We start from the raw sequence: 27,197 nt of genomic DNA, 5'->3' as shown, positions 1-27,197 counted from the left end.
AAAGAACAAACCCCGGTCCATAATAGCCAAAAATTTAAAAACCTTGAAAAACTGTTAGGTGAGAAAAAATTGTGATTTGAAGCTGATTCAGGAATGGCAACTATGATTTCGATTAATCTTAATGGGAAAAGTTTATTGCGAAAAACAATTATGGGAATTTAGAAAAGTAGCTTGAAAGCCCTCGAAAATAATGTCAGATTGAAAAGAAAATTACACCATTGTCGAAACCCCCATTCAGAAAACTTGCGACTTCACATCATTAATGAAAATCACTTTTTTGCATGGGTAGCCCTAATGTGTATTTTTTTCTGGCAAGAGTATTGCCAATCTACGAAATACATAGACCAAAATCTAATTCAACCCCCTCATACGCAACGCAAAGTATATTCAACCTTAAGCAAGAAAAATTTTAAAACAGCGTTTTACGTGGCTCGTCAGCTGAAAGTAAAGATATTTTGGGTCTTTAAATCTTTACGTTCTTTGCGTCAAGACTTCCTCTCCCGGCGCAAACTGTACTGTACTTGATGATTACAGGATGATAATCCGCGACTTCTTTTACTTTATTTGTCCAAATGGATCGGTCACTACCTTAATCCTTGACATCTAAGACTAGAGAGTGGGGAGATTTCATCATTTTATAACACGGATTACCATCCGTAACTATCAAGTACAGGGCACTCTGCACAAGCAGAGGTAATCTTTACATAAATCTAGAAAATAACGGTTAAAAAAAACGAAATACCTTTACTTTTCTAAGCTTAGACATAACATTAGTTTCTTTGGGCCCCGATATTTCATGAGCTTTCGAATATTTGGAAAGGAATATTTCGATAAGTTTTAACTGAGCCGTCTAAAAAAGACTTTTTTTTGCAAAAAAAGTTATTCGAATTGAAGAACAAAGACTGTTTTAAAATATTTGACCGTAAGTGAAAGCAGCACTTAAATGTGATCTAAAACCAAGTTGAAAGTCAAAAGTATTGTCCAAAATTTTTACCATAAATTAGACTACTTTTAAGAGCTTTTTTTTAAATTTATTTGTCTGGAGAAAAAAAAACAGTCAAACCATCCCTCTGACCTGTATTATGGAATCATTTCTGGCGCGCAGCGACCAACCCCCCACCACCCACTCTGGGAAAAGAAAAAATATAGCAATGTTTTAACAGCAAATAAGACTATAGTTAGTGCCAACTGTTGGGCTAGACTTGCTTCTAATTGATAAAAGACTATTTCGGCACAAAATACATTGCGGTAGCCCTAAAAAAAAAAACATTGGTGTTTAATTTTGTTTCGATCCTATTTCATTCAACACATTTTCAAAACCATTAGACGTTACACCAATTTATTACGATCATTAACAAGCTTACAATATTTGGAACCACTTTTTTAATACTATACATTCATAAGGAAAAGAATGAAACTGAAGTCCATAACATATTAATCTAATAACGATATATACACATAAAGATATCCATTCTCCTAGGCAGCGCTTCAAAAAGAAAAGGAATTATTGGTAAAGTTGGGGAAAATTCATGGGGAATCACCTCCAGAGGTGGCAGCAACTAAAAAGAAAGCAAGAAATAAATAATCATATGCATGCATTCACCATAAAATTGGGCTGAAATTTTCACCCATCAATACTTAACTAACATCAAACTAATAAAGAAAACGAGAAAAAGCAATAAAAATCAACACAAGAAACTATTTCGCCACGGACAGCATGTCTGACCATAAACGCTTGAACAACATTGTCTAGCAAGTCAAAGCGTATCACGAGAAAGATGAAATTTTTAAGATGGCGTTAGTTAATAACCCTTACTGATTATTACGATATCTGAAATCAGTTTTTTGGCTGTTTTCAATTTTTGTCGTAAAGTTTTCGCAACTTTCAATTTTTGTTTAAGTAAATTCGACTTTTCAATATTTGCTCGATCACGTCTTTTTCCATTTTTTGTTCAAGTAATTTCAAGTTTTTCGAATTACAGGGTACAGTTAACCAGAGAATGAATCTTTTATAGCAAATAAATAACGAAAAGGTGCATATTTCAATGTGTTTTTTTTTCAATTTGAGTGGGGTTAGTCCCCTTTGGGTATTGCTTAAGTGAGCTTAGTTGTAACAAATCTTACTCCTTTTAGGTGAACATGTGAAAACTTAAAAGAATTTAAGAAACCTCCTAAAATTAAAATTTAAAAGTCTATGGCGGTAAACAAAATGGATTATCGATGAGCCAAATGTTTAAATTTTGGAGGGTCGTTTCCCTCCACATTACGTTTTCCATGGTTTGCAATTTGAACATTTATTTCTTTGTCAAAAGCATTAATGTAAATCCGCAACAACCTTAAAAACCGCCATCTACTCCTATAATGACTCTTCACAAATAAAAGAGGGGTAATTTGCAACACAATAGAAAAGCAATGCATACAGTAAAAACTGGAATAAAAAGCATATACGAATCTTGATACTTTGTAAGGATTGCAAATCATCTTCAGAAGCTAATGTATAATAGTATGAGTTAATTAAATTTTTAGTTTGAACGAATATTTAGATTACTTAATAGGATGAGCTTTTAGAGTATGCAGATTTGAAATTTCTAATTTGCAGGGGAAAAAAACCAGAAAACCAAAGGCAACGCTGGACAGAAGCATTACCCACTGGCAAATTTATTACTTTACAAACTAGATTGGTTACTAAAGGAAAAATATCAAGTCAATATTTTCCCATTACGTGAAAAAACGATTAACAGTAAAACAATTCAACCATCCTTACACATACGTCCAGAAATTTAGATTATTACACCAAATCTATAATTAGAAGAATGAGATTTCATTTACTAAAAGATTTTTCTCTCTTATTAGAATTGGACAAATAAACAGGTCAATTTGGTATAACAATTGGAGTTAAAACACTGAGGCTGGACTCATCCGCTCTTAATCAGATTGTTTCTACGAAATTGATTCAAATAGTCGATATATGAGCAACAAATAAACCACTTTCTGTCTCATTTGTAGAGAAATGTGTAATTATAATAAAGGGAAATATACTTAATGCCCGTGTCCAGTGTTGAAATATAAGAGGATACAAATAGCTATGTTGAACCAGTAGTGCATCCAATATAGGGAGGAGGCTGCTCAAGCGAAGAACTAAACTTAAAAACCTTCCTACTAAGCATGGGGATTAAAATTGGCGCTATAGCATGTGTTTACACTTTAAAAACAGCGAACGTCAACAACAGTGCAGCATTAACCATGCTACCCTATTTTTGGCAAGTTCTAATTATCTGGATTCAGTTTTAACATTTTCTAAAAGTAGGCAGTTTCTTTTTTTTTAAACTATTTTTTTCAGAATTATAAAATAGACAGGGCTAGGTTCGAACGCTGAAAATGAGCAAGTTCAATAAAAGCATAATAATCTTCGAATGTGTTCTAAAATCGTCATTATGTATATAGAAAAGAGATAAACAAAAAATTCACTAATATTTTTATCTTGGTTTTATAGTTATTTTTGCTGTTTTATGGTGTTATGCTAAACAGCCTTGATTGCTTATACTTTTTCTTCTCAAAGACAAACCTTTCATTTCAAATTCATCTAAGCCCATTTTAGACCAATTATCAAGCTTTTGAGACGATAACAAGATAATTATAAATTGTCCTAAAGCTAATTGTCCCAAAAAAGCTAAAGAAACTGATTAAGCATAGAAAACATTGAGTAAACAAGCAACTATAAAAATTTAGGTATGTACTTCAGTACACTCAACATACTTAACCATATTGAAACAACACAAACGTAACGTTATAGGCAATTAAACTTTCATTGCACTGCTAATCCCAGTAGCAGATGCGCAGGTAAGTTTTCCAGCACAGGGGACCAATTCCAACTGCTGCCTCCCCTTTCAACAAATCTCCCCAAGATTGAAAAAAATCAAACGCATTTATTTATTATACATTTCGCCCTGACAAATGCTGCGCCTGAAGACAAGATTGCCTTTTGCCCCCTAGCTACGCCACCTGCCCGGCAGACTACTATAAACAATAAATAATTCAACAAATTCAACTCAACAATAATAGCCATAGAATCAATAAAATAAGGAACATCTACTTTAGTTTTGCAGTCACTAAAATTCAATAGTCAACAAAGATTCCTTAAATATCCACCATTTTTAGAAACATTATTTTAGGTTAAAATTTCAGGGTTTGCAGCAATTTAAACTCAAATTTTTATAATTCAAAGCTTTTATTACGGCATAATGGCTATAAAGTAATTAATGATATTAACTTTAAAATACTTTCAGTAATTCAAATTGTATATTTATTACATTTGTAAATATTATGATTCAGCATAAAGTTTACTAACAGTAATTTTTTAAAGCAGGATTTGATATCTGTTGAACCTTTATTGAAGCCAAAGACGAAGAACCGTACCAAAAATGGAGTGAAAATTTAACATTCGGATTTTTTTTCCTTGACTTGCGGTAGCGCAGTGGGTTGATCTCCGTTTGTCAATACGGGGCCGGTCTCAGCTACCGGAGGGCTGACGGGAATGGGGGACTATCGGTTAAATAAATTCCCACTAAATATCAATAGATACCTTATACGCCACAAATGGCCCAGGAGAAACTATTTATTATTTTATTATACATGTTTTTATAGTCAATTTTCGAAGCACGCAAACTATTCCGAAAAGTAAAATAATCAATAAATTGTTTTCATTCATTCTTCTTTCACTGTAAAAGCTCGGGTAAAATGCAACGCATCGACTATCCAATAAAATAAGCAGAAGTTAAATATTTACAGAACTACCAACAAATTAGACCTATCTATTAGATTATATGTAATAAGATTGCAAAGTGAAGTATATACTAAAAAAAAAAAAATTCTTTTACCAGTGGCACGAATCCCCCAAAATATAGAAGGGTGGGGATGGGGCAAGAATCTTTAACAAAAATACCGAAACTTAATTTTTTAAATCTTGGGGGCTGTGGATGGGGCGGGGACAATCTGCTCCCAATTTGCCAGTCCTGCCTTCGAAAATATTTCGTAATTATAATGCAATCTAACCAAAAGTTTTATGTCACTATTGCCAGGCTCCAAAAATAGAACACCCAGTTATGGTACACCCTAACACAACGTAAAAACTCCTTGGCAAAAAGCTCAGATTTTGGATCCTTAATTTCTTAACAAAAATTTATTATATCGATTTGGACACCTTATTATTCATGTATTTCCCATAAGTGGATGCAGTTAGCAAAATGTCTCTGTGCAGCAACTCTGGTAAAAGTATTCCTGACAACCACCACTAGATTTACTAATGATATTTCGAACATTCAGAGATAGGCACTTATACACAGTCTTATTACACATCATCCTATTCATCTATGAACACATACATCAATTTAAGTACCAATGAGATCATCCTTAAAGCTGATTATAATTAGCATTCAATAGCTAATCGAAAAATATTAAAATATATAACTTATTTGATTAAATACACAAACAAACAGTATAAGTAAAAATACAGGGATTAAACAGGAAATAACACAAAAAGACTCTAAATCTCCTTTTCCAATTATGCCAGGATATGCTTAATGTCCAAAGAGAAACTAAATAGTATAGCAGAAGCTGCACAAAAGGGCTATAGCAATAATAATAAATAGGGGCCTAAGAAGCTATTCACATACAGTATTCACACACAAGAACCGGAAAATTAAAGAGAAACTCAATGGAGAGTCAAGAGGTCGGAACCCTTATTCAATCCTTATGTGAACCAACCTTTCGTTATCAAGCAGCAAGAAAAGAAAACATCCGCTGTTAGTTAAAATAGAATAAGTTATCATAGTATAAATACATATATCATTAAACCAACAGAAGAAGAGCAAAGAAAATAAAAAGGAAATACAATTCGAAATCCGTAGAATCAGACTTGAGCATGCTATGTAAAACAGTCCAAAACCGAGAAATATCTTATATTGTTAGGTCGTTTTTGTTGTTGTTTTAAAAATTATATATAGCTTCTATCCATAATGATCCGTAAAGTCTGGGCGCGTAGTTAAGTTAGATATTTGTGGTATGTAAGGCCACATCCAGATAATTATTCGGGGGAGAGGGGTACAAAAGGACTTTAAAAAACGCATCATATGCATTTTGTTACGTTTTTACAAATAGGGCATAAATTTCGGGAGGGGGGGGGGAGAAGCCCCACAACCCACCTGGATATGGCCTTGGTGGTATGTAATTAAATTAAGCTTTATTTTAATTATTTATTTTTCAAGTAAAATCTATTTGATGTTATATCATATTAAAAAAAAAATAATATCGTCACAGTTACGATCATATAACAACTGAAATTACGTCATCAATTAAATAACGTTAGATTTCCATTAAATAACATTTTCTAATATCTCCATTATTTGCACTGCAGATACTAATTCTGTTTTTTTTTTTTTAATGTGCATAAACACGGTGGAATAAATCTGTATTCCCATCGATTTTTATACATTCACTCGTTTTTCATTGAATCAAGTGTACTTAATCTGTGATTTTGGAATTTCAAAAAAAAGCCACATGCAATCTTTTGTTAAATGATGGGTATAATTTAAATAGTAGGAGTTCCCAAGTAAATTCAATGTCACTGATTTTGAGCAATACATTTAATTAAATCCAGATGAGGCTGCCACATTGGCAAACACTGTTCCGTCCCAACATGTTTAAAGTTTCTTCTTCACCCACTTCCCAAGGTATTCTCATATGTTTTAAATCAATTTTTTGGCTAAGTCAAGCCCAGTAGCATAAGCAGTATATACGGTAATCGGACCTGTTGGTTTTATTCTTCCTTCTTCACAATTTGAAATAATCTAGGAAACCAAAGGCGACAAGCGTCGGAGACAGTAGCCTGAATCTTATTTTGGTCTATTTAATAAAAAAAAATCATTCGATTCAATTGTCACTATATATGACTGAACCAATAGATTACAATTTTACATAGTTACAAAAATGATTCGGGAAAGAGCAGCTTCGTAATAGCTATCCGAGGTCTATCCGAAGTTAGCAGACTCATTTATTTAGAACACTATGGAAACATTGCAATCATGTTAGAAAACAACGTTTTTCGCGGAAGTCCAGCTTCACCCACATAGGAATTTGAAGCTATTTTCGAAATACCGACAAATTTATGCTAAGCATACGGTATTTTGGAATCCTAAATTTTTGTATGTTCAGAACTAAGGGTAAAACAGTATATGTGAAGCGAGCCAGTAAAGCCTCGATCACAATGCGATTTCACTAATGCTGGGGATTTAGCTAGCGCTAATTTGGACCAAAAGTAATTTTCCATAGGACACTTCATCAAATCAAAGCATTCTATGAAAAGTCTGGTTGGCTCTGGTTGGTATTAGCAAATTCTCATTGTGAATGGACCTTAATTTCACTTAATTTACAAATGACCCTAACATCGTTATTCATTGATGAATAATAGTATCGTTTTTTTAATAAAGAAAGTAAATGAGGTTAAATCGCTTTTATGAATGGTCCTTTAAAATGAAAACTCAATCGAAAAAATCACAATAAGAAGAAATACAATTGGCTTGAAAACAAGTGTTAATGCTATAGATATCATATCTAAAATTGTAAAACATTGGCATAAACTACAAAAACATTTTAAAATCATATTCAAGCAAGATGTAATCATAAAAAACTAGGAATACGTTCCACGCAGCAATCATCATTAATATTTATTTAATAATGAGAACCGTTTAACGACACCAAATAAAAAGAAATCTAAGTCCCCATATAATAATTATTACTAGCGTTTCAGAAGGCAAAGTTGAATAATAATGTATTATTTGATCGAACTTATAAAGCGAAAACAAGTTTTATCAGGATATAATAATATACAATTTTCATTTAGAGTCCAAGAAAATGGCGTTCACATTGTGCAAGATCAATGGTGTCAACAGGGGGTTCAGCCTCTCCCCCCTGAAAGACTAAAAATACACAAAGGAGCATATTTTGCAGCGTTTAGAAGAAATATGATGTATTTCTAACAAGCATTTTGGAGATACCCTTGAACAAAAATTTATAATCTGGTTTTGCACTAGTTTATTATGAGTGCGTTCGAGCATCCCAAATCTGACTAAGCTTGACTTCCCCGGAAGTAATCTGTAAATGACAACAACAAATACTTAGGCCTACCTAGCCACGTGTTGGGTGAAACACTTAGGGATAACTAGGCCAATAGAAATTATGAGCGTGTGTATTCCAATGCAGACATAGCTTAATTACAGATCCCGGCCCTGAAGGTGTGCCAATTTTCAAGATTACTGTTCCTTCTTGCTCTTTGCATATAATTTCATATGCTTTTGCTTTTTTTGTCATACTTTAAATATGACGGCATTTACCTTTCTTATCCAACAGCTAATCGATATCGTTTCAAGCAGAAATCCTCCTAACATGACATTATTTAAGTCTCGTAAAACGCTAAGAGTAAGTAAACGGGCTTGTCGGATATAAGGATTATTTAATTTTTTAATTTAGTTATTGGAAATGGATTCTGGCAAACTTTACTGGACGCATTAACAAGCAAGAAGTTCTCAGGAGGTTAGTTACGGCCGAATGATGACTATAATTGTATGACTATAATTCTCTATTTAATTATTTAAGAATTTTATCTAGTATTTAATAATTGTCAACTATTTAATTAATTTTACTTAATTGCTTTCCAACTAATTTTTGTTCTATTTTGTTCTATTTGAAAATGTTCTATTTTGTTCTATTTTGTTCTTTTTTGTTCTATTTGAAAATCGTACCCACAATATTATATACCACTAGATATGTCTATTGTGATCGTACCAAACAATACATGGTGTTCTTTCAAACCGTTAACAAATAAACTTTAAAATGTTGTTCCATTTGTGAGAATATCTCTATTTAATCATCCCAAGTTTTAACCGAAAGTTCATTTCATCTCATCCAAAATCCAGTCTTACCCCTAAATTTTACAAATCGGATCATTTTTTTCTCTGTCCCAGCTTAACAGATATATTAAAAGTGAAAACAAGTTATTTATAGAGCAAAGGTAAAGAGCAGCGTTATAAAAATGCTTATTTGTCATGACACCAAAAAAGGGGAAAAAATCATATTAATCAAGGTTAACCTGGTTCAATTTTGGTGCCAACTTATTATAGCATAGATAAGATTAGATTTCAGACAGTTTAGATACTGTATTTCAAGTGAACTATAATAGGTAAATTTGAATATTTCATGAAACCCATGACTCTTATTTAAAGTAATGATCATTAGGCAACGTTGAACATAACATAGAAAAACTATTGTTGGCTAAAAACAATAAGTCGCTAAAAAAAAAAAAACTAAGGCAAAATCCAAACTATTCAAAAATAAGAAAAAAAAACATTTTGCCTATTAAAAGGTCTACAAGTAAGAATTTATCAGAATTTCAAGCAGAGGTCCGGAAAGCGAAAATAGAACCTGTTTACGCCATGCTAGAATGGATGACATATGGGTATAAACAGAAAAAAAAAAAAGTTTCCAGATACATAAAAAAGTAAAAATTACAACTGAAATTAATTTAATAGGAAATTATCAGTAGTTTCAGACATATAAGTAGCTTGCAGTTCAAAATAAAAAGTCAATGAAATTCCGCAATATAAAATAAGAAGCCAAATATATTCTTTTGAAAATACCCAAAATTAGCCAAATCCGTGTCACCCTCCACAGCTCAGAGTTAACTTCAGAGCCCGCATTGAAAGTTTTTAGCCGATCTTCAAAACAAACTAAGCTACAATTGAGGCCCCAACAGTCACATTCGGAATTCTTTTTTTTTCAAATTCGATAGAAAAAAAGTTTTCCCAAGGTAGCGTGCAGTGCTCTTGGATTTACAGATTATTGGTCTCACAATGGTGACTAAGATATCCTCTAACACCTGGCGCACGAAAGCTCAACCAACCGCTGCTAGCTTAACGATAGAGAATTTCCCTGATCCCATTGTGTCCCATAATTCCTGTAATTAAGGGGTCCAAATTATACCTGATAATTAAAAGCCAGCCTTGTTCCCAACCACAAGCAGTAAATGGATACCCAATGAGGTAATTAATTTGGTCGATGTGCCAGACCAATGCAGGACGTTCCAAAACCACCAAGAGATCACTCACTGGCCGTGCTTTTGACGGACACAGGTAATCCATTTCCAGCTTGTTTCCTAAACCGTTCTGTTTCTAGACCGGTTTGACAGCCCTTTTTTACATCTTTTTGTTACCAGGTCACTAATTAGGATTTGATATACCAGAAAATTTGTTTTTCACTTAGGGTTTTATATTTTGAATTTACATTTGAAGGAGCCCACAGACGGATTTTGAAGGAAGACGTCCCTCGAAAGACTGTATCAATTGGAAGTACAGCGTCTGATAAAGGTGTCCATCAAGAATTTAACGGAGAGAGTCTCCTTTGGCAGGTATTCCATGTGAATTGTGTTTCTTTGACTGCACATGTTGCCAAAGCAAACGACAATACAGGCCGATACGCCTCGTCCCAGATCAGGGATGTAGCAGTGGGAAACGACCATTGGCATCACAGCACATTTCTCACTTAGAGGTTTCAATGGTGTTCAATTGGTGCTCCAGTTCAGCCTCGACACCCTAATTTAGATCTTATGCAGTGGCGCCAATAGCGTTTTAGAAGCTCCAGAGAAAAATCAAGCATTCTTATTTAGCAATAAGCCTAATGCAATCCTCCAAAAGAAGGATTATCAGGCTATATGGTAATATATTCTTATAACGTAGGAAACATCCAGTTTTCAGGCATAGGATGACCAGGCCTAATCGAATTGCAAACCCCAAGAAAAGTATCTTCCCAGAAGACAGAGTTTATCAACTCTTTTGATAGCCCCACCTTTAAAGATGAAGTCATGACGTAACACAGTCATTCCTGACCAGACACAAAAAAAAACACACGTCAAAGCATAGCAATTATCTAGGTCTCTTTTCCATCTCAGAATATCTTGATCAAAGATTATTCAGGTTGTTTTAAAGTTTGCTGTAGAAACCACCACGTATCGTGTAACGGGTTTTGGTCTCAAGTGTCTGCAGTGTAGATAAAACTTTACTTGAAAGATTCAGAAAAAGATATTCACTAAATAATTATGTCATTATTTCAAGCGAAGTTAAGATATTATTAAACTCTCTCATACAGCACCATAGACTTTCACAAGATGTATGCGAAAAAGCTGTGTCGAAGCAACCCCCCAAGGCCCGGGGGCAGGCGTTGTAAGTAATGCTCTGGGGGCATATATGGTTCTTATGGAAGGGATGCTCGTCTAAACTTTGGAGGGCTCATATGATTGGAAATATATGACAAACTTGAATGTAAAAAAAAAACCTTAGAAAGAAGTAAAAGGGGAAAAAATGCATAGACGTTTTCCCCAATCAGGGATAAATATGTGTAGAATTTGCATAAATAAAACAGGGATGCAAATAAAGCAGAATCTATGCTAAGAACAAAATAAAGGATAAAATGAAACAGAGGTTAAAGTATACCTTTCCACACTTCAATAGAACTTCACTGGAAAGCAGAAAAAATTGAGACAGTTAAACACATATAAGCAGCACATATAACAGAAGTATTAGTAAGCAACATTAGTGGTTTAGGCAAACAGGAGCTTTTAATGTTCAAAAAGGAGTACACAAAAACCTAAATGACAATAAGCTCCCTAATCCATATGAACATTCTAATGAACTCCCAGATATCAGGATTAATTAAGTTAGGGCTACAATCAAAGCGCAATTGTTGAAACAAGGAATTTTAAGATAAAATACAAAATTTTCAAGTCACAATTTCAAATAAAATTAAAATTTAAGATGTAAAATATATCTGTTACATTATATTTGTTGTTTTTTTTTGTTTGTTTTTTTGGGGGGAGGGGGCCGACTTTGTTTTGCTCACAAATCAAATCCAATAAATCATATGTATAAGATAGTGTCAACCCTTCATAACTCTAATACAACGAAACAACTTACACATAATTTTAAATTACAAACAAAATGACAACTAAGAAACAGATACTTTATGGAAGAAGTAGCATATACGCTCTTGGTCTTTTCCCGGACGATATTGCTTTCTTTTCCTTTTGTTTTGCAGACTTGTTTTAGAACAGCTTCGTCAAGTTGAATAGGCAACACATTTTCTTTCACTACTTTCCCTTCAGAAAAAAGAAATGCAGTGCTATACTTAACTTTAAACTTGATCATTTGGGGATTGAGTTATTTCACATGGATCATATAGCCTGCTAAACAAAACAAGCGAAAAATACATATGGAGAAAATCTTGTATAAGAAAATAAATTTTGTCATATTACAAATTTAATGAACGGTATATCTACACTTAAAGCACAAAACCTTGAAAGCTGTGAAAGCACTGTTTTAATCAATATTTTATGTCGTATTTTAAGTCCCATTCGCCCCTGTTTTTAGCTATCACATCAATTTTCAGTTCTTTGAATATTATTGAAAGCTGGGATACCAAAGACTTATACCAACAAAATCCCAATGTCCTAAATATTACGTCCAAATATTCTGAAAAACTTGGCTAATTTACCTTTGTTAAAAATTTAGCCCCCCCCCCCCTCCCCTCCCATTACAACCAAAAAGTATTTTGTTTTAGTGTGCCCCTTTACCAGATGATCGATTTAAGAAATTTTGTTTATCAAAAACTGATATTGTATTACGTCCAGTACGATAAACTAAGATTCAAACTGGCAATTTGAATAATACTGAATTTCTTTCACATGCAACCTTATTCGTTGCAACATGTATAAGGCGTTTTATTGTGCATGATAGTTAGGTTACCGAGGTTAAAGGTTTTTATAAAGGTGTGATGAGAGCAGTAAAAAAAGACGTTGAAAGCACAAATGGTAAAAATAAGCATCAAAAATACTTACTAATGATGATGATCAGCACCACAATAGCAATTACACCAATTATTAGCCACATCTAGCAAAAGAAGGGGATAAAAGGGTTAGATTATGTAAACTAAAAAGTCAACGGGATAATATAGAAAAAAAGCAACACGAGAAAAGGTCTCCAAATAATAACACGTTAAAGCTACGTTCACCATAACGTGCTATTCAACGGCTGAATTCCCCACCCCCCTGCTCCACCCAAGTAACGCTTATAAAACTTCAGAGCAGGAAACCACGGAAAGTCAAGATCAACATAATATTTTTATATTTATTTTTCAATTCCAATGGTAAGTTCAGACAGTGATAAAGTAGCCTGCAGAAAAAGTCTTGGAAAGGGTTGTAGAGTTCATATTTAATGACGGAATATTTGAAATGAGAATGGTATCTATCATAAAATGTATTGATAAACCATAGAAGAAAACTTTATATAATTATAACAAAAAGCAACGAAATATGGTCAGCTAGACTTTTACAGCTACTTAGAAATTAATAGCCAACAGTAATGTCTTTTTAGGCCAAGCAACTGTTTTGCAGGCTGGATGACCGTTTTTACACTTAGTGGGAGACCGTCTTAGAACTTACCATTGTGAGGATTGGGTGTTGTCAAAACCTGAGTACCATTTAGATAGTCTATGCTCGGCTGGGCTTATTCTAGATTATGTCCTCATTTTAAGAACCTTAAATGGCATTCACATCAAGGTCTAGCTAGACTTCCACGCCTTAAACAAGAACACCAAATCTGCCATACATTTAGGCATAGAGGTCTACCAAACACGGGAACGTCACTTTTACGGTACAAATAATAAAAATGGTTTCAAAAAAAGCTTTTTGATCTCGATAATTTCAATTCCGAGTTACCGAGTTCTAGAGTTGGTTATAACTTGTTTCAGTCCAGTAGCAAATTTTGCTTGTAGAACTGCCTGTGCTACAATACACAGCTCTGAGCTGTGCTGCAATATATAGCTGCACGACCTGTGCAGAAATAAACAGCTGCACGGCCAGGGACGCGCCAAGGCACTGAAGTCTAGCTAGAGATACATGAGAACGCGGTTTAATAATTTTACTAGAGATATTAGTTTACAGGCAATAACAATTTTACAAAATCATTTTGTCCTTAATCCAATCCAAAATTTGAAGTTTATGCAATAGTTTAGGTTTAGCGTTTAACGCGTTTCATTAACTTTTATTTTTGAAATCTTCAGCAACTGTAAGGTCCAGGTTCTAAGTCAATATACCTGTTGAAGCAAGTGGTTGGGTAGGGAAAGTGACCACATGTTCTCACATGTTGCTACACAATGTAGCAACACAATGTTGCCACAGTGTTCAAGCTGTTGCGGGGCTGTCTTAAACTGTCGCAGAGAACCTGTGTAAAATGTTATAGCCTCGTATATGGTTTCCTTTTCATTAACAAGCTCATAGGCAAAATATAAACGGTCGAGCAAAAATAAAAAAAAGGAAAAAAGAAGGGATAAGGATACATGCGAAATGGCTGATCGGGGATGGAACATTCGTAAACACGTGGAAGTGACTTACTTATGATGATTACAAGTAAAATTAGGCCAACGCCTCCCATAATCAGCATCATCTGGATATAAAATAAAAATTAGTTCTTTTGAATGGTATATAGTTGCCATTCTCCATGGTCAATATTTTAATTTGAACAGTAATGTATTTTGGAGAGACGGCACTGTTTTTGTCTCACAAGAACTTTTTTTTGTGCCAATTCTCTCACAAAATAGAACAGGAAGTCAAAGCAGGTAATCTGTTTTTTTTTTCTGTTTTATTTTATTGATTATTATTTTTTTTTGTGAAGAAAAAATAAAAAAACCTAACAATCATTAATCTTACTGGAGATAGAACAACCTGATTAATATTTTTATTCACGACATTACAACAACTTCAATTACTGCACGTTTGTTGAGAAGAAAACCTCATGATTAACGGGCATTTTTCTCCTAAATAAAACAAAATTAAACGGCTCATTCCATCCAAATACAAATATAGAATTAAACAAGTATCTTTTTTTACTCGAAGATTCTTTAAAAATTTGCAATTTTGAAAAATTCCCTAATCTGGGCTCAAAAAGATGCATTTTACTAAACATTTTAATACCTATTTGTTAGGGATTATATCTTCTGTATCGACGTACCTGAGGGGCGTTCTTAGACTTAGCCTACGATGATTCCATTCCATATAATTTATTTTTGCGTCTACCTTATAAAAACTAAACCCAAGCTCCGCTAGAATTCCAAATCTCTTCAAGTTTGATTAAAGAGGAAAAAATTTTACTAACAGCATTCACACAAGAACTCAAAAGTTTACATTAAAAAAAAAAAAAAAAAAAAAAAAAAAAAAAAAAAAAACAGAAAAAAAACATTCAAGCTCAGGTCGTAAAATGAAGCCCAGTTAGTAATTCTGACGGATTGATTTTTCATTAGTGCTTCACTTGTGATGTTATAAAACCACTTAAGCAAATTTCAAGCGTTTATAAGTAGTGACTTCTTTATCAGAATAAATGGTCATTAAACATCGTAATTGAATACTCAAAATTGGATCTTCACACGTTATCTTCAGAACTCGACTGTTGTACGTAACTTATAACGTGCGAAAATAAAGAGAAAATGTCTAATAACGAGTAAAAAATGTAATTACGACACTTACAGTGCCGAATGTAAAAAAAAACAAAAAACATCCCATTATAGGATTTGAAACTGATTAACTGGAAATTTGAAGAGTCCTCTTATCTTTGAGAAATTATTTAAATTGCGGAAGCATAAGTCATAATCACCTTTTTTTCTAATTTTGACCTACTGCGAGAAAAAAACACTCAGGAAGCCCACAATAAAAGCCCGGTTTTGTTAGTAAAAAATAGACCAGTAGGGCTAGACAAGTTTTGCTCTTATCTTGTTCGGTTTCCGCAGTCCCAAGGCGCAAAGCCGGTTACGATCAACGGATGAACATGTATTAATACTACTTTTCTGATTTCCTAGTTTGTTTTCGAAGAAGTGATATTTGAAGAAGACTTTATTGTTACTAGCTCGGTTTGGCGAAAGAAAATTTTGTACCATTGTTTCTTTTGCCCAGTTTAATAGCTTTTCTTCTTGTGTTCATCATTACTAATCCTTTTCTTATTGCTTTCATCTGTTCCGGATACGCCTTGTTTAATATGGGGCTATGGTATCCTTTCTTTTTAAGGAAGTGTGTAAAGATAGGTCCTTTGATTTGAGAAACCCCGGTATCAGATTTGGGTCGGTTCTCAAGTTTCAAAAAACTTGGTTTCATTTGCCCTTTGTTTTTGCCGGCCGTAAAAAGGTACATGAACCAAAAGTTCTGACCAACGATTATGCCGTTTCGTAAGTTCAATGAGAAACAACACTGCGATCCATGGATAAGCTTTCATTCTGGCTTAGTGGGTAACTCTTTAAAATTGCCAGCTATAACTACTGCTCATTACGTCTTCACGCGTAACAGATTCTTTCATTGTATCATGATGTTCAGCCGGTTCTTCTTAAAGGAACAATGCTAGTGTTTGAATAAAAGAAGACAGTTTTTGGATAATAGAATACTGCTTGTGTTATTATGATTTGTGCTGCGTTAGCATCCCGTCTCTCCTTCAAATCATACAACTTATTTCCTTCCCTCAGTGGTTGAGGCAAATTCAAAACGTAAATCAATATATTTATTCCGGACCGACCCCTTTAAGCACGTTTTTAATTCAGTTGATGATTCAGCTTGTTTGACTTTCGATGCTGGCCCTGCATAATCCGATTTTACTGAGTTTTCTGCCAAAGATGATCTATTTGTGGATTTCAAACTAAAGTCTAATTTAGCTGGAGGATCTCATAGTTTATCTTCAAACAACTCAAGAAACATCTGAATGTTTCTTCATTTCTCGCTGTTGTGTTTCTACGATCGTTAATCTTGCGATATTTTGTGAATGTTTAATAACTGCACCCCGGTCCCCACATAGGAATACTGCATGCCTGATTCTAGTAAAACGGGTATTTTCCACCCTATTGTAGGATAACCACTATGTCACAACTGTCTGAACGTCCTCTGCTATTCCGTCTGGAATCTTACCTAAAATCCAATAGTTTACTTTCCCTATAAGAAACCTCTTTCCATGGAATTTGCTATTTTCTTTCAGTATACTGATATTAAGCACTACAAACCATTATTTGTACATGTTTTTATTGCATTGTTCATTTGCGTAAATCATTTGACCATGTGAATAATTTTAAGTTGCTTCATATCATTAAAAATTTTATAATAAAATTTTTTCCTCCACTTTGCATGAGAAAGCTTTAAAAGCGCACTAGTCAAAATACCTGAGGTAAGTACAGTTCAAAAAAGTTGAGATGTTGTTGATATAGATGCTCTACTCGTTAAAACTAAAAAAAAAGTTGTGTCTCGAATTATTAGAAGAGTGTTCTCTTTTTTAAGTTGTCTTTGGATGATGTTGAAGGATATAATACTAGAGTCAAAGAAAACTAAATGTTTGTTTATTCAAAAATAATAACTAATTCGCTGGGAAAAAGCAAATAAATATAAATCAGTTTGTTTCGAAAATAATTATGGAAAGCCTGTTGAAAGGACATAGAGTTCATTAGTTGTATTGAGCCACGTATATATAGTGTTAGTAATTATTCTGTCATGACAATAAAATCATTGGCGAACCTTAAATTTAAGCATTCGTGCATTCATTTACCTTTCAAAATGGCAAACTTACATTTCCTTTAATATTTAACGCAATTTATTGTGCAAGGACTGTTTGATGGGGAGGGGGAAAGGGAATTTAGTTCCCTATTCTTTTTGGTTTACTAAGCATTGTTTCATGATTTGTTCGAGCTATGACTTGAATTCAGCTGTTTCAACGGCAAATGATGTTTGCCACGAAAATGCGCTTTCGCCCCGCAGCACTCTAGGATAGCCCTTCTACTTTCCAAACTCTTGGATAGTTGTTTGTGTTAATGACGATAAGGTCAGGGCCAAGCTGAACCAGATCTGAGTCAGGATGTTACTGAAGACAACTGAACGCGTCAATAATGCGTTAAAATCTGTCCTTTTTGAAGGTATTTCGGTATCTTAGTTTTATCTTTAATAAGCCTTTGTTGGATAATAATCATACTCGCCATGTTTTGAGGTCATTATATCTAACAAAAATCGTATTTCATAATCACCTCTGTTTTTGCTGAGAGATGGTGTTAAAACTTCCTTTCTGGGTATATTCCAATGAGTTTTTTAGGCTGTGTCTTGTTTGGAGCCATACAAATATCGGTCTAAGGGATCTTAAAGCTTCCCATTGTGATTCCCCACGTTTCTGCATAAACCGTCTCGTTATATTAGCGCTATTGAGTTATGTGCAGATTTAATTGCCAACAATCAGCCACAATCTCATGTGACTCTATGTAAATTACTCATTACGCAGATAATTGGCTAGTTGTGGTATTTTGCCTTTATGTTTTAAGTATTTTACTGTCTATTTGTAAAATATTAGCTACTTACTTAGACTTATATCCTCCGATGGCTAGTGGCGTATAGGACAGCAATTGCTGACATCCACATCGGACAATCCTGAGCCGGAAACCACATGTCATTGAGGGACGACGCATTACTCTTGCCTCAGCTTCAAGGAAACGACCAATAGTGATTCGTTGTCTACCGCTCTTCCAGAGGTCCGGAGGACTGCAGCCCAAAACGTCATAGGGAAGTCGCCCTTGCCTCATTAGAGTCATGTGCCCCAATATTGCCACCGTCTAAGTCGAAATTCATCAACTATTTGAGGTTGCTTTGTTAGAAACCTCATCCTGGTGTTGGGTACTCTATCAGCCCAACAAATCGCAAGCAATTATTCTCAAATCCAAGTAGCCTTTTCTCTACAATACAATTTGTAGAGTTATTTATAATATAGTAAATGTTATCTAGGCTTCCTGAAAACAGCTAGGTAATTTGGGGAAGGCGTCATAACATCCAACGCTCAGGAGCACCAACGTCATTTCGTCCACAAAATACGTCATAACATCGACAAAAAAATCCGTCAGAACCACCAAGCATCACAACATCCAAAATTTTAAACTTTATATTTTTTGGGGTTTAGGGGGGAAGAGGTACCTAGGTTAGGTTACGTACCTAATATAAGCTATGCTTTATCCCCACCCCCTAATGTGCAAATATATAGCCGAAATTTGTTTCTAAGCTAATATATACTTATAAATTTTTTTGGATGTTGTGACGGTTGGTGGTTCTGACGGATTTTCCTTTTGGATGTTATGACGTTTGGTGCTTGTGACGATTGTTCGAAATGGTTGCACCCTGGTCATTTGCATATGCATAATTTTTTTCTCTATTTGCTATTCATTCCTGTTGTTTTTCTTTTCTCACTTAGTTCATTTTATGATTATTTTTTTTTTATCGGAATAAAACATATTGAAATGATTTGGATATAGGCGACACAATTAAAGTAAGCAGGCGGGAAGGTATTTATTCTTTTTTATTCTACATCAGAACTTCTTTTCCCCGAAGTCTTGATAACTTCTTCGTTAGTGTACTAAGTCATATGAGCTAGTATACTAAATCTAGTTATGGACACTTAACCCTATCACTAATAGAACCATATATTAACCAAAAAGAAAGGTAAAAAACTAAGAAGAACAAGTATATGGAGAAGATATCTTTATATATACAGACTTCTGCCTTTAACGAACACTCCTGACCCGAACTAATCTATTATACCAAGGCTTTTAAGGTAGATTTTTCTGGTCAAAACAAAAGAAAAAAAGACCAAGCTATCGGATAAATACCTTCATGTTTTTCCACCAGAATTTGTTTTTCATTTTCGCAGCTTGCTGTTCAAACTGTGATGCACCTTGTTGTAAAGCATCTAAAAGTAAATAAAGTCTAATTAATAAGCTATATTAACCTTAATTTATGAAAAGTATTGGGGTTACTTTCTAATGTTGATTCTTAATCGTTAAGCCCTTCTCCTTTTTCAGGTTATTTATTTCATACTTGAATGAATAGAATACCCCCCCCCCTCCCCACGCCTATCCATTTTTTTCTTCTCGCCAGTATCGTCGTAATTAGAAGAAAACTAACATTACATACGTTGTTGAAAGTGAAACAACAGATTAAATTAGCAGACAGAAAAATTGGTTGATTTTGCACAGGAAAGGTTTCCCTTTATCATTAAGCAGTGGCAGCTCTTTCTCAGTAAATTCCTAATCCTGGAAATTGGCAGCCAAAAAAAAGTACTAGCAAATACAAACGATTTGGTGTTGGTTTTAGAATTTGGCAGCCTAATTTCTGCTTCCATCCAAAGGAAGCTAGAAGATTTTGAAAACATCGAAAAACCGTTGTGGGCGTTGTCCCCTACCGTTAGTGCTTCAACACTGCGGATACTTTTATGATTTTAGCCAAATAACAAGAAATGGTATTTGAGCAAATTTTATTTCAAAAAAGGTCTGCAGCCAACTAGCGTCTAATTGGAACATATATTCGTGATACCAGGTGCTGAACTTGGTCTGTTCCGAAATTGAAATATTGAGTTTTTTCTACACATTTCCAGAAAATAATTTGGAACTGTTCTTTTTTCATATTTGGTAACTCAATAGCTACGAGGGGCATTCAATTTAACTATTTTTATTCTACGACTATGTTTCCTATCTTCATTTTAGAAACACATTAGTATTTTTTTTAACTTTATTAATAAACTAAAGAACTTACAAATTTTGGCAATGGTAGTAAAGCCAAAATCTATGAAGGATGTGAATCACATTCAATATATACAAATCAAAGCAATGGATAAAGAGCAACGATATATCCTGAGGATGAAATTAGACTGTGTTCCAAAATAGAAAGCATGCAAGCGTGCAAACATCCCATATAACGCAGCGATGACATTATCAAAATAGGGCCAAGTCTTGGGATTTCATTTGAGGTGTGCAAATCATCTTCCGTTTTCTGGTCTTTTGACAGAGAGAAGAAGCATGAAAAAGGATGGGACCCACGAGTGTTTAACAATGTGTCGACCCCGGGTGGCTGACAGCAACATTAATTGGTGGTGGCCCCCCCTCCTAGATTTTGAAATACACTTTTTTTTTCTGGTTATTTCACTTCACTAGAAAATTGAAGAAATAAGAAATTGCCCCCCCCGTTCATTTTAAAAAATACACCCCTTAGATTTCGCAAACTGATGCCACCGGCGGCTGAGCATTACGAAAGCGACGAATTTGTAACAATGATGGACGAAAACACTCGGAAAGGAGTGACAGACAAGGAGCTTAAAACAGGATGGGACGCACGAGTGTTTAACAATGTGTCAAGCCCGGGCGGCTGACAGTAATGTTAATCGGTGGGGGGGGGGGGGGGTGGGGGCTCTCCTCCTGGGTTTTGAAAAACCCTTTTTTCTCATCATTTCACTAAAAAATTTGTATTTTCACTGAAACAATTGAAGAACAAAAAATTGCCCCCTCTCGTTCATTTAAAAAATACGCCCCCCCTTATGTTTCGCAAATTGATGCCGCAGGCAGCTGAGCACCACGAAAACGACGCATTTGCAACAGTGACGAAAGAAAGACTTCTTTGACGCACTTCTTAGGGAATAATAATAATAAAAATAATAATAAAAAAAACAACAACATGCAAATGCAAAGCGATGTTAAAGCTTCAACCTTAAATACCCTTTGCCTCCTTCAACAAGCCCTATAAAACATAATTATTTTCTTTAATACCAGAATTAGATGTCAGAATAGTAGTATCTGCCTTAAAAGACGTTTTCGTATTAAGCGTGTTTGATATGCCTATAATTCCCTTTTAGCTTCATTTTGACGCTAAGTCTGGACGTGAATTTAAAAAGAAAAGGCTCGCATCAGGATAATTTCCAAGCTTACTTCTTAGATATTTTTAAAGGTTTCATCATACTCTTCTCTTATGGCTAAAGATTTCGATGGAGTAACGCTACTCCAAAAATGTCAATTATAATTCTTATGGTGAAGAAACGTTCGAATAAGAGTAATTCAAGCCTTGTCTTGAATTTTGCTTTGGATTCATATGGAGCTCAGGGTACTGACACGATGTTACTCCAAGCATCTTCGACAAAAAAATAAGTTGGGGAATAAATTCTATTAGATAAATGGATAGATCTCTCACCTTAACCTCAACAAAGCAAGGCATATAAATTTCAAAAGAAAAATATTAGTCTACAGACTTTTAAAAGCCTTAACTGGGACCACCAAAATTCGACAATCGACAAACAAATTTTACTATTCTAGTCTTTTTTGTTAAGTTCCTAAGTTCAGCTCTGATGGGAATACAAAAGAATTAGCGTCATCCTCAGCTTGCTGGAAAAATAATAAGATGATTATGTCAATAGAAGCATAAAACACAGAAAAGTAAACATTTTAAGAGTGGACAGTCATCCACAGAGCCATGTAAAACGTGAATTGCCCAATTGCACAGTAATAGTTAGTTTATAAGAAAAGAAAATGAGTTTTGGATTACCCTAGACACGTTTAATTTTATCGAAACAACTAAGATGACCTTTAACTTTTGTTTATCCGGTCTGTAACTTTTTTTTCTAACGAATCAACATCTAGTAAAAATAAAGGTTATTTTACCCATAATTGCATACAAATGTAATTTTTAATTGCTTTTCTGTCTGTGCAAATTCCAGAAGTCTCTAATAATTACCAGCAGCCAAGGTAAGCGATGGAACGATGATTGCAGAAAGGCAGTCGAGGATAGGAAAAAGGCAAGAAATAGGTTTCAAAAGCATCCTAGCCAAGAAGCAATGATCTCAATGAGGAGAGGATAATCTCTGGTCAAAAAGACAGTGCTAAAAGGTAAAAGAGGAATATGGAATAATTTTTCCTTAGAATTAGACGAAAATGATTCATACCTCAACAAATATTCATACCTTTATAAATATAATGATGGGAAGTAACAAAATTAAAAGCAGCACAGTCCCGTCATTATGGTCCAGTGACAAATAATTACATACTGATAAAGAAAAGGCAGAAGCTTTGGTCGACAGCTTTGGGAAAACTAAGGTTTTGGCCACGATAAAACCCCTCAGTTGCAAACTCCATGATACTGGTAAGTCAAAGGAGGAATTATTGGTGCCTCTAACATTGACAGAGTTGAATGATATTCTGGGGGAAGTCAATATTTCATCTGCAGCAAGTGAAGATGAAATAATTTATAAATGGATAATTGAGTCTGGTGACGGTTTTAAAACCCAACTACTTCATATTGATAATCAATGTTGGCAGAGTATGAGATTTCCGAAGTTAGGGAAGCAGGCTATTATTGTACCTGTGCCTAAGCCAGGAAAACCTCCTGAAAGAGCCGAGTCTAATATACCTATCTCAATTTTACCTCTACTCTTAGGTAAACTCTTAGAGAAAATAATTCATAAGAGTGGAATGGTTTGTCGAATCTCACCAGTTACTACCAAGGTCCCAATCAGGTTTTCGTCGGGGTAGATCCACTGTGGACAATATAGTCTTCAGCTGCTATGAGACAATCCAAAGAAAAAGGAAAGATTTTAATTACCGTGTTGGTGGATTTTGAGGCTGCTTTTAACAATGTCGATAAAACTTAAATCTGCAGAACTTTTAAAAACATGGACTTCCCAGAGGGGGTTATTGAATTTTTAGACAACTAATTATCCGACAGGCATTATAAAGTTAGAGTCCATAGAGAATACTCTAATGTATATCCAGTGCATAAAGGACTCCCGCAGGGGTCATCACTTAGCCCTTTATTGTTCACTTTGTTTCTGTCGGATTTAAAGTTCAGCTCTGAGAATGCTTGCAAAGCGGAGTTTGCTGACGATCTTTTGATTTGGAGCTCTGGGCCTTTTATATGGCTTATTCTCTTCCGGTATCAGCATCAAAGACTAAGGTAACTATATTTTACAAAAGAAAAGGATTTGTCCCTCCCAAAATATGGATAAATGGAAATGAAATTGATTATGACCCTTCTCCCAAACTCCTTGGTATCCATTTGGACCATGATTTGACTTGAAAAAAACATATTGATTTTGGTAAAAAGTCTTGTATGAAAAGGCTTATTCTTTTAAAACGTTTAGCTACTACTAAATGGGCCAGCTCACCAACTGTTCTGCTAGATTTTTACAAAAGGTCTAACCGGTCAAAGATTGAGTATGGTATTGAAGCATACGGAGGATGTTGCAAAACAAGTTTAGCAAAGTTGGAAACCCTTCAAAACATGGCAATAAAAATAGCCTTTGGTTTTCACAACCATACCCCAAGTCATAAGGTCCGGGCACTAACTGGTATGCCGTCAGTGCAAGAAAGGAGGAAGAGGCTGGTAATCAAGTATTACACAAAAATCCAAGCAAATGGTTTTTTTTTCAAAAACCTTTAGTAATAATTGTTCAATGAATAATAGCTGGCATATCCGCTCTTGGATTCTTTTCACTGAACTAGCTTCCAACTGGAATAATGATGCATTGAGTTGCATGTTACATCTTCAGCCTCCAAAATGGAAGTTTTTTCCTATTCGTGTATGCACTGAGCTTATAATGGATAAGAAGTCAAGTTTCTCCCCACTCAGATTAGGGTAGTTTTCAGTGAGAAAGTCTTAAATGATTACCCTGATTTCCTACAAATCTACACAGATGGTTTGGTAAAAGGGTCCAAAGCTGCTTCAGCCGTGACAAACCCAAGCTACTCTTTGAATATTTATACAAGGCTGCCAAATGGAGCTTTCATCCTGACTACTGAGATTAAAGCTACAATTGAGGCACTTAAGGTAGTTAATGCCAAACCCCCACAATCAAAAAAGTATGTTGTCTTTTCAGGCTCAAAGTCAGCTTTACAATTAATTTCCAAAGTGCACAAATCAGCACCGGACTCAGATCTGCATCACCTTCGGAGCCTTCTCTTTGACCTTCAACAGAGAAATATTATCATTCAGTTTCAACACGTTCCAAGTCATCAGAGAATTGCAAGTCATCAACTATAATGAAATTGCTGATTCGTTGGCAAATTCTACAGTGGATACACCCATTTCTATCAACGCCAGGTCTTTCACTCTACGTGACATAACCCGACATAGAATACCTCAAAAACGGTTCTTACTTTCTATTCTCATCTTCCCATTTTAGAAAACTAATGTTCTTTATTTCAGAATAAAGAGTAACTCTCTGATTTTAAGAAAGGAAGAATATGAATGGAATAAAAGGGACGATCCACACTGCAGATTTTGTTTAAAAGTGCCCGAGGTTTTACAACATATAATTTTTGAATGCTACATCACAGCTTACTTGGCAGTTAATATCAAACGGACATTTGAAAGACTGAAGACGAATAAAGATAATGACGAGCTATTTAAAGCCAATTATAATGCAACAAATGAAAGATACTTGCACAAAAGCATAACTGATTTTCTCGTGGATACTAATATTGTTTGAAAAAAGCAAAGTGAGTGCAGAAGAGAGTGAGTAGCAAGAGCCGAATAGGTACTAGCCGGCCTCCAGGCCTTAAATTGCTGGGAAATGGCAGCTCCAGTACTCGTACTTCCCACAAACCATCCAATTCCCTTATGAAACTTCCTAGAAGCCGAAAGGAGTCTACTATAGATTCCAGGTACTGTTTTTTGAAAGAAGAAGAAGAACCATATCTTCGGTGAAGTTACAGATAAAAATTTCGATACGCATTTTAGTAATTACCATTAGATTAATTGAATAGAATCATATCTATAAAAATGGCAAAGCTAAGTCAGTATTCCCAAAAAGCAAAAAAAAAAAAAAAAAAAAAAAACTGAATTTTAATGTCAAAACACTTAGTAGCAACTCTATAAAAAGTTGGCGGTTGGCGATGAATATGATTACTTGCAAGCATGGGAAGGATAACTTAAGCCAATTTTTTGAATAAACAGAAACAAATTATTCAGTTATATTCAAAACTGCGCAATTGTCCTACTAGATCTTGATTGTTTACCTTAAAGATGAAAGCAAAGACTTATACACAGACATAGCTCAAATACAAAAACTGAAAGAAAATATTGACGCTAAAAGTCAAGAAACACAGGCAAACACAAAAGCAACAACAGTAATTGCCTGGGGGGGGGGGGTCCTAAAAGCGTGTCTTAGCATCTTCAGCGTCGAAAAGATTGCAATAGCTTATTAGCGCAATTGAAAAATAAAAAAAAGGTCAAATTTAGGGAAAATTGGAAGCCAACTTTAAAGAAAATAAAAGAAACAAAAATAAAAGAGGTAGTATTTTTTTTTATTTCGATAAATCATTGACGGTAACGAACCTGCACGGTCGTCAAGCTCGGACAGTTTTTGGTCCCTTTCCAACACCTTCTCTACATTTGTCCTCATAATATCGACGACCTAAACAACCCAAAAAGAAAGCAAAATTAGTATACACATTAAAAAATTCTACAGACAAGTTTCAAGCATTACACACACTTGCGTAAGATATTACAGATTGCGTTTCTTTGTGTAGCTTAAGGCAAAGACTCGTAGAGTTTCAGGCAAAGTTCCAAAAGGGGCGAGCGGTAACGTGTTAATTTTTGGTAGCCATCAAGCACGTGCGTTACTGTTAAAACATTCCATACAAACTACATCTCTTTCAGAGCTTTTGTATAAATAGTACGAAAGAAAAAATAAAATTCGACCGCTTTTCAATTTCTTAAAAATAATGTTTTCTGTTTTAGGTCTCGGTGATTCTCTACATAAATCAGTCTCGGTGATTCTCTACATAAATCAAAGTTTTTTTTTTCTTTCGGATATTTTTTAGAAGAAGAGAGATAGGGGGTAGGTCAAATATGCCAAATTTTATAAATTACTTTTGTTCATGCACAACAGTAAGAAACAGCTTTCGGGAATATCTTGAGCAAAGTGTGTAATATACAACCTGGACTAAAAGGTAATACGATATTTTCTAACATATTTAGATAAAACTTTTTGAGCAAAGTATAAATGTGCAAAGTGCAGCATATATACACCATTATTTTCTTTTAATTATGATTCTGAAAAATTAAATTTTTTCCCTGAATTCCCACAAATGTTTGTTCTGCATTTAAACCAGTATTTTACCTTTAAACCCTTTTACCATTAAACCTTTTAGCCCATGTCAACATAACCTATAAATGTTAATCACATCTGTTATAATGTTACCTGCACGATCGTCGAGTTCTGATAATTTCTCATCTCTTTCTAGGACTTTCTCAACGTTGACTCGCATGATTCCTACGACCTAAAGTC

At 34.6% G+C, this 27,197-nt stretch overlaps 1 protein-coding gene across 9 annotated transcripts in view; it reads right to left on the bottom strand.

Annotated features, from left to right (window-relative positions):
* Positions 1-1,322: 1,322 nt before the first annotated feature.
* The window catches only part of nSyb (neuronal Synaptobrevin), a 47,794-nt gene continuing 21,919 nt past the window's right edge, over positions 1,323-27,197 (bottom strand). Inside the window, exons 3-7 of one of the 9 annotated variants that reach the window (XM_089090618.1) lie at positions 27,111-27,189; positions 19,759-19,838; positions 14,492-14,543; positions 12,938-12,989; positions 1,323-1,559 (exon numbers count right to left, since the gene is read on the bottom strand). In XM_089090618.1, coding sequence (XP_088946744.1) covers positions 1,538-1,559; positions 12,938-12,989; positions 14,492-14,543; positions 19,759-19,838; positions 27,111-27,189 — 285 coding nt within the window. In that variant the 3' untranslated portion in view covers positions 1,323-1,537. The other 8 variants (XM_089090617.1, XM_089090625.1, XM_089090623.1 and 5 more) reach the window with 8 other exon arrangements.

The sequence above is a fragment of the Artemia sp. Qi Xiang Cuo genome, chromosome 6, assembly GCF_049724085.1.
Source record: "Artemia sp. Qi Xiang Cuo chromosome 6, ASM4972408v1, whole genome shotgun sequence".
Lineage (NCBI taxonomy): Eukaryota > Metazoa > Arthropoda > Branchiopoda > Anostraca > Artemiidae > Artemia > Artemia sp. Qi Xiang Cuo.
Note: the sequence above shows the minus strand (reverse complement) of the source record. Positions and strands in the feature narration are given on the sequence as shown.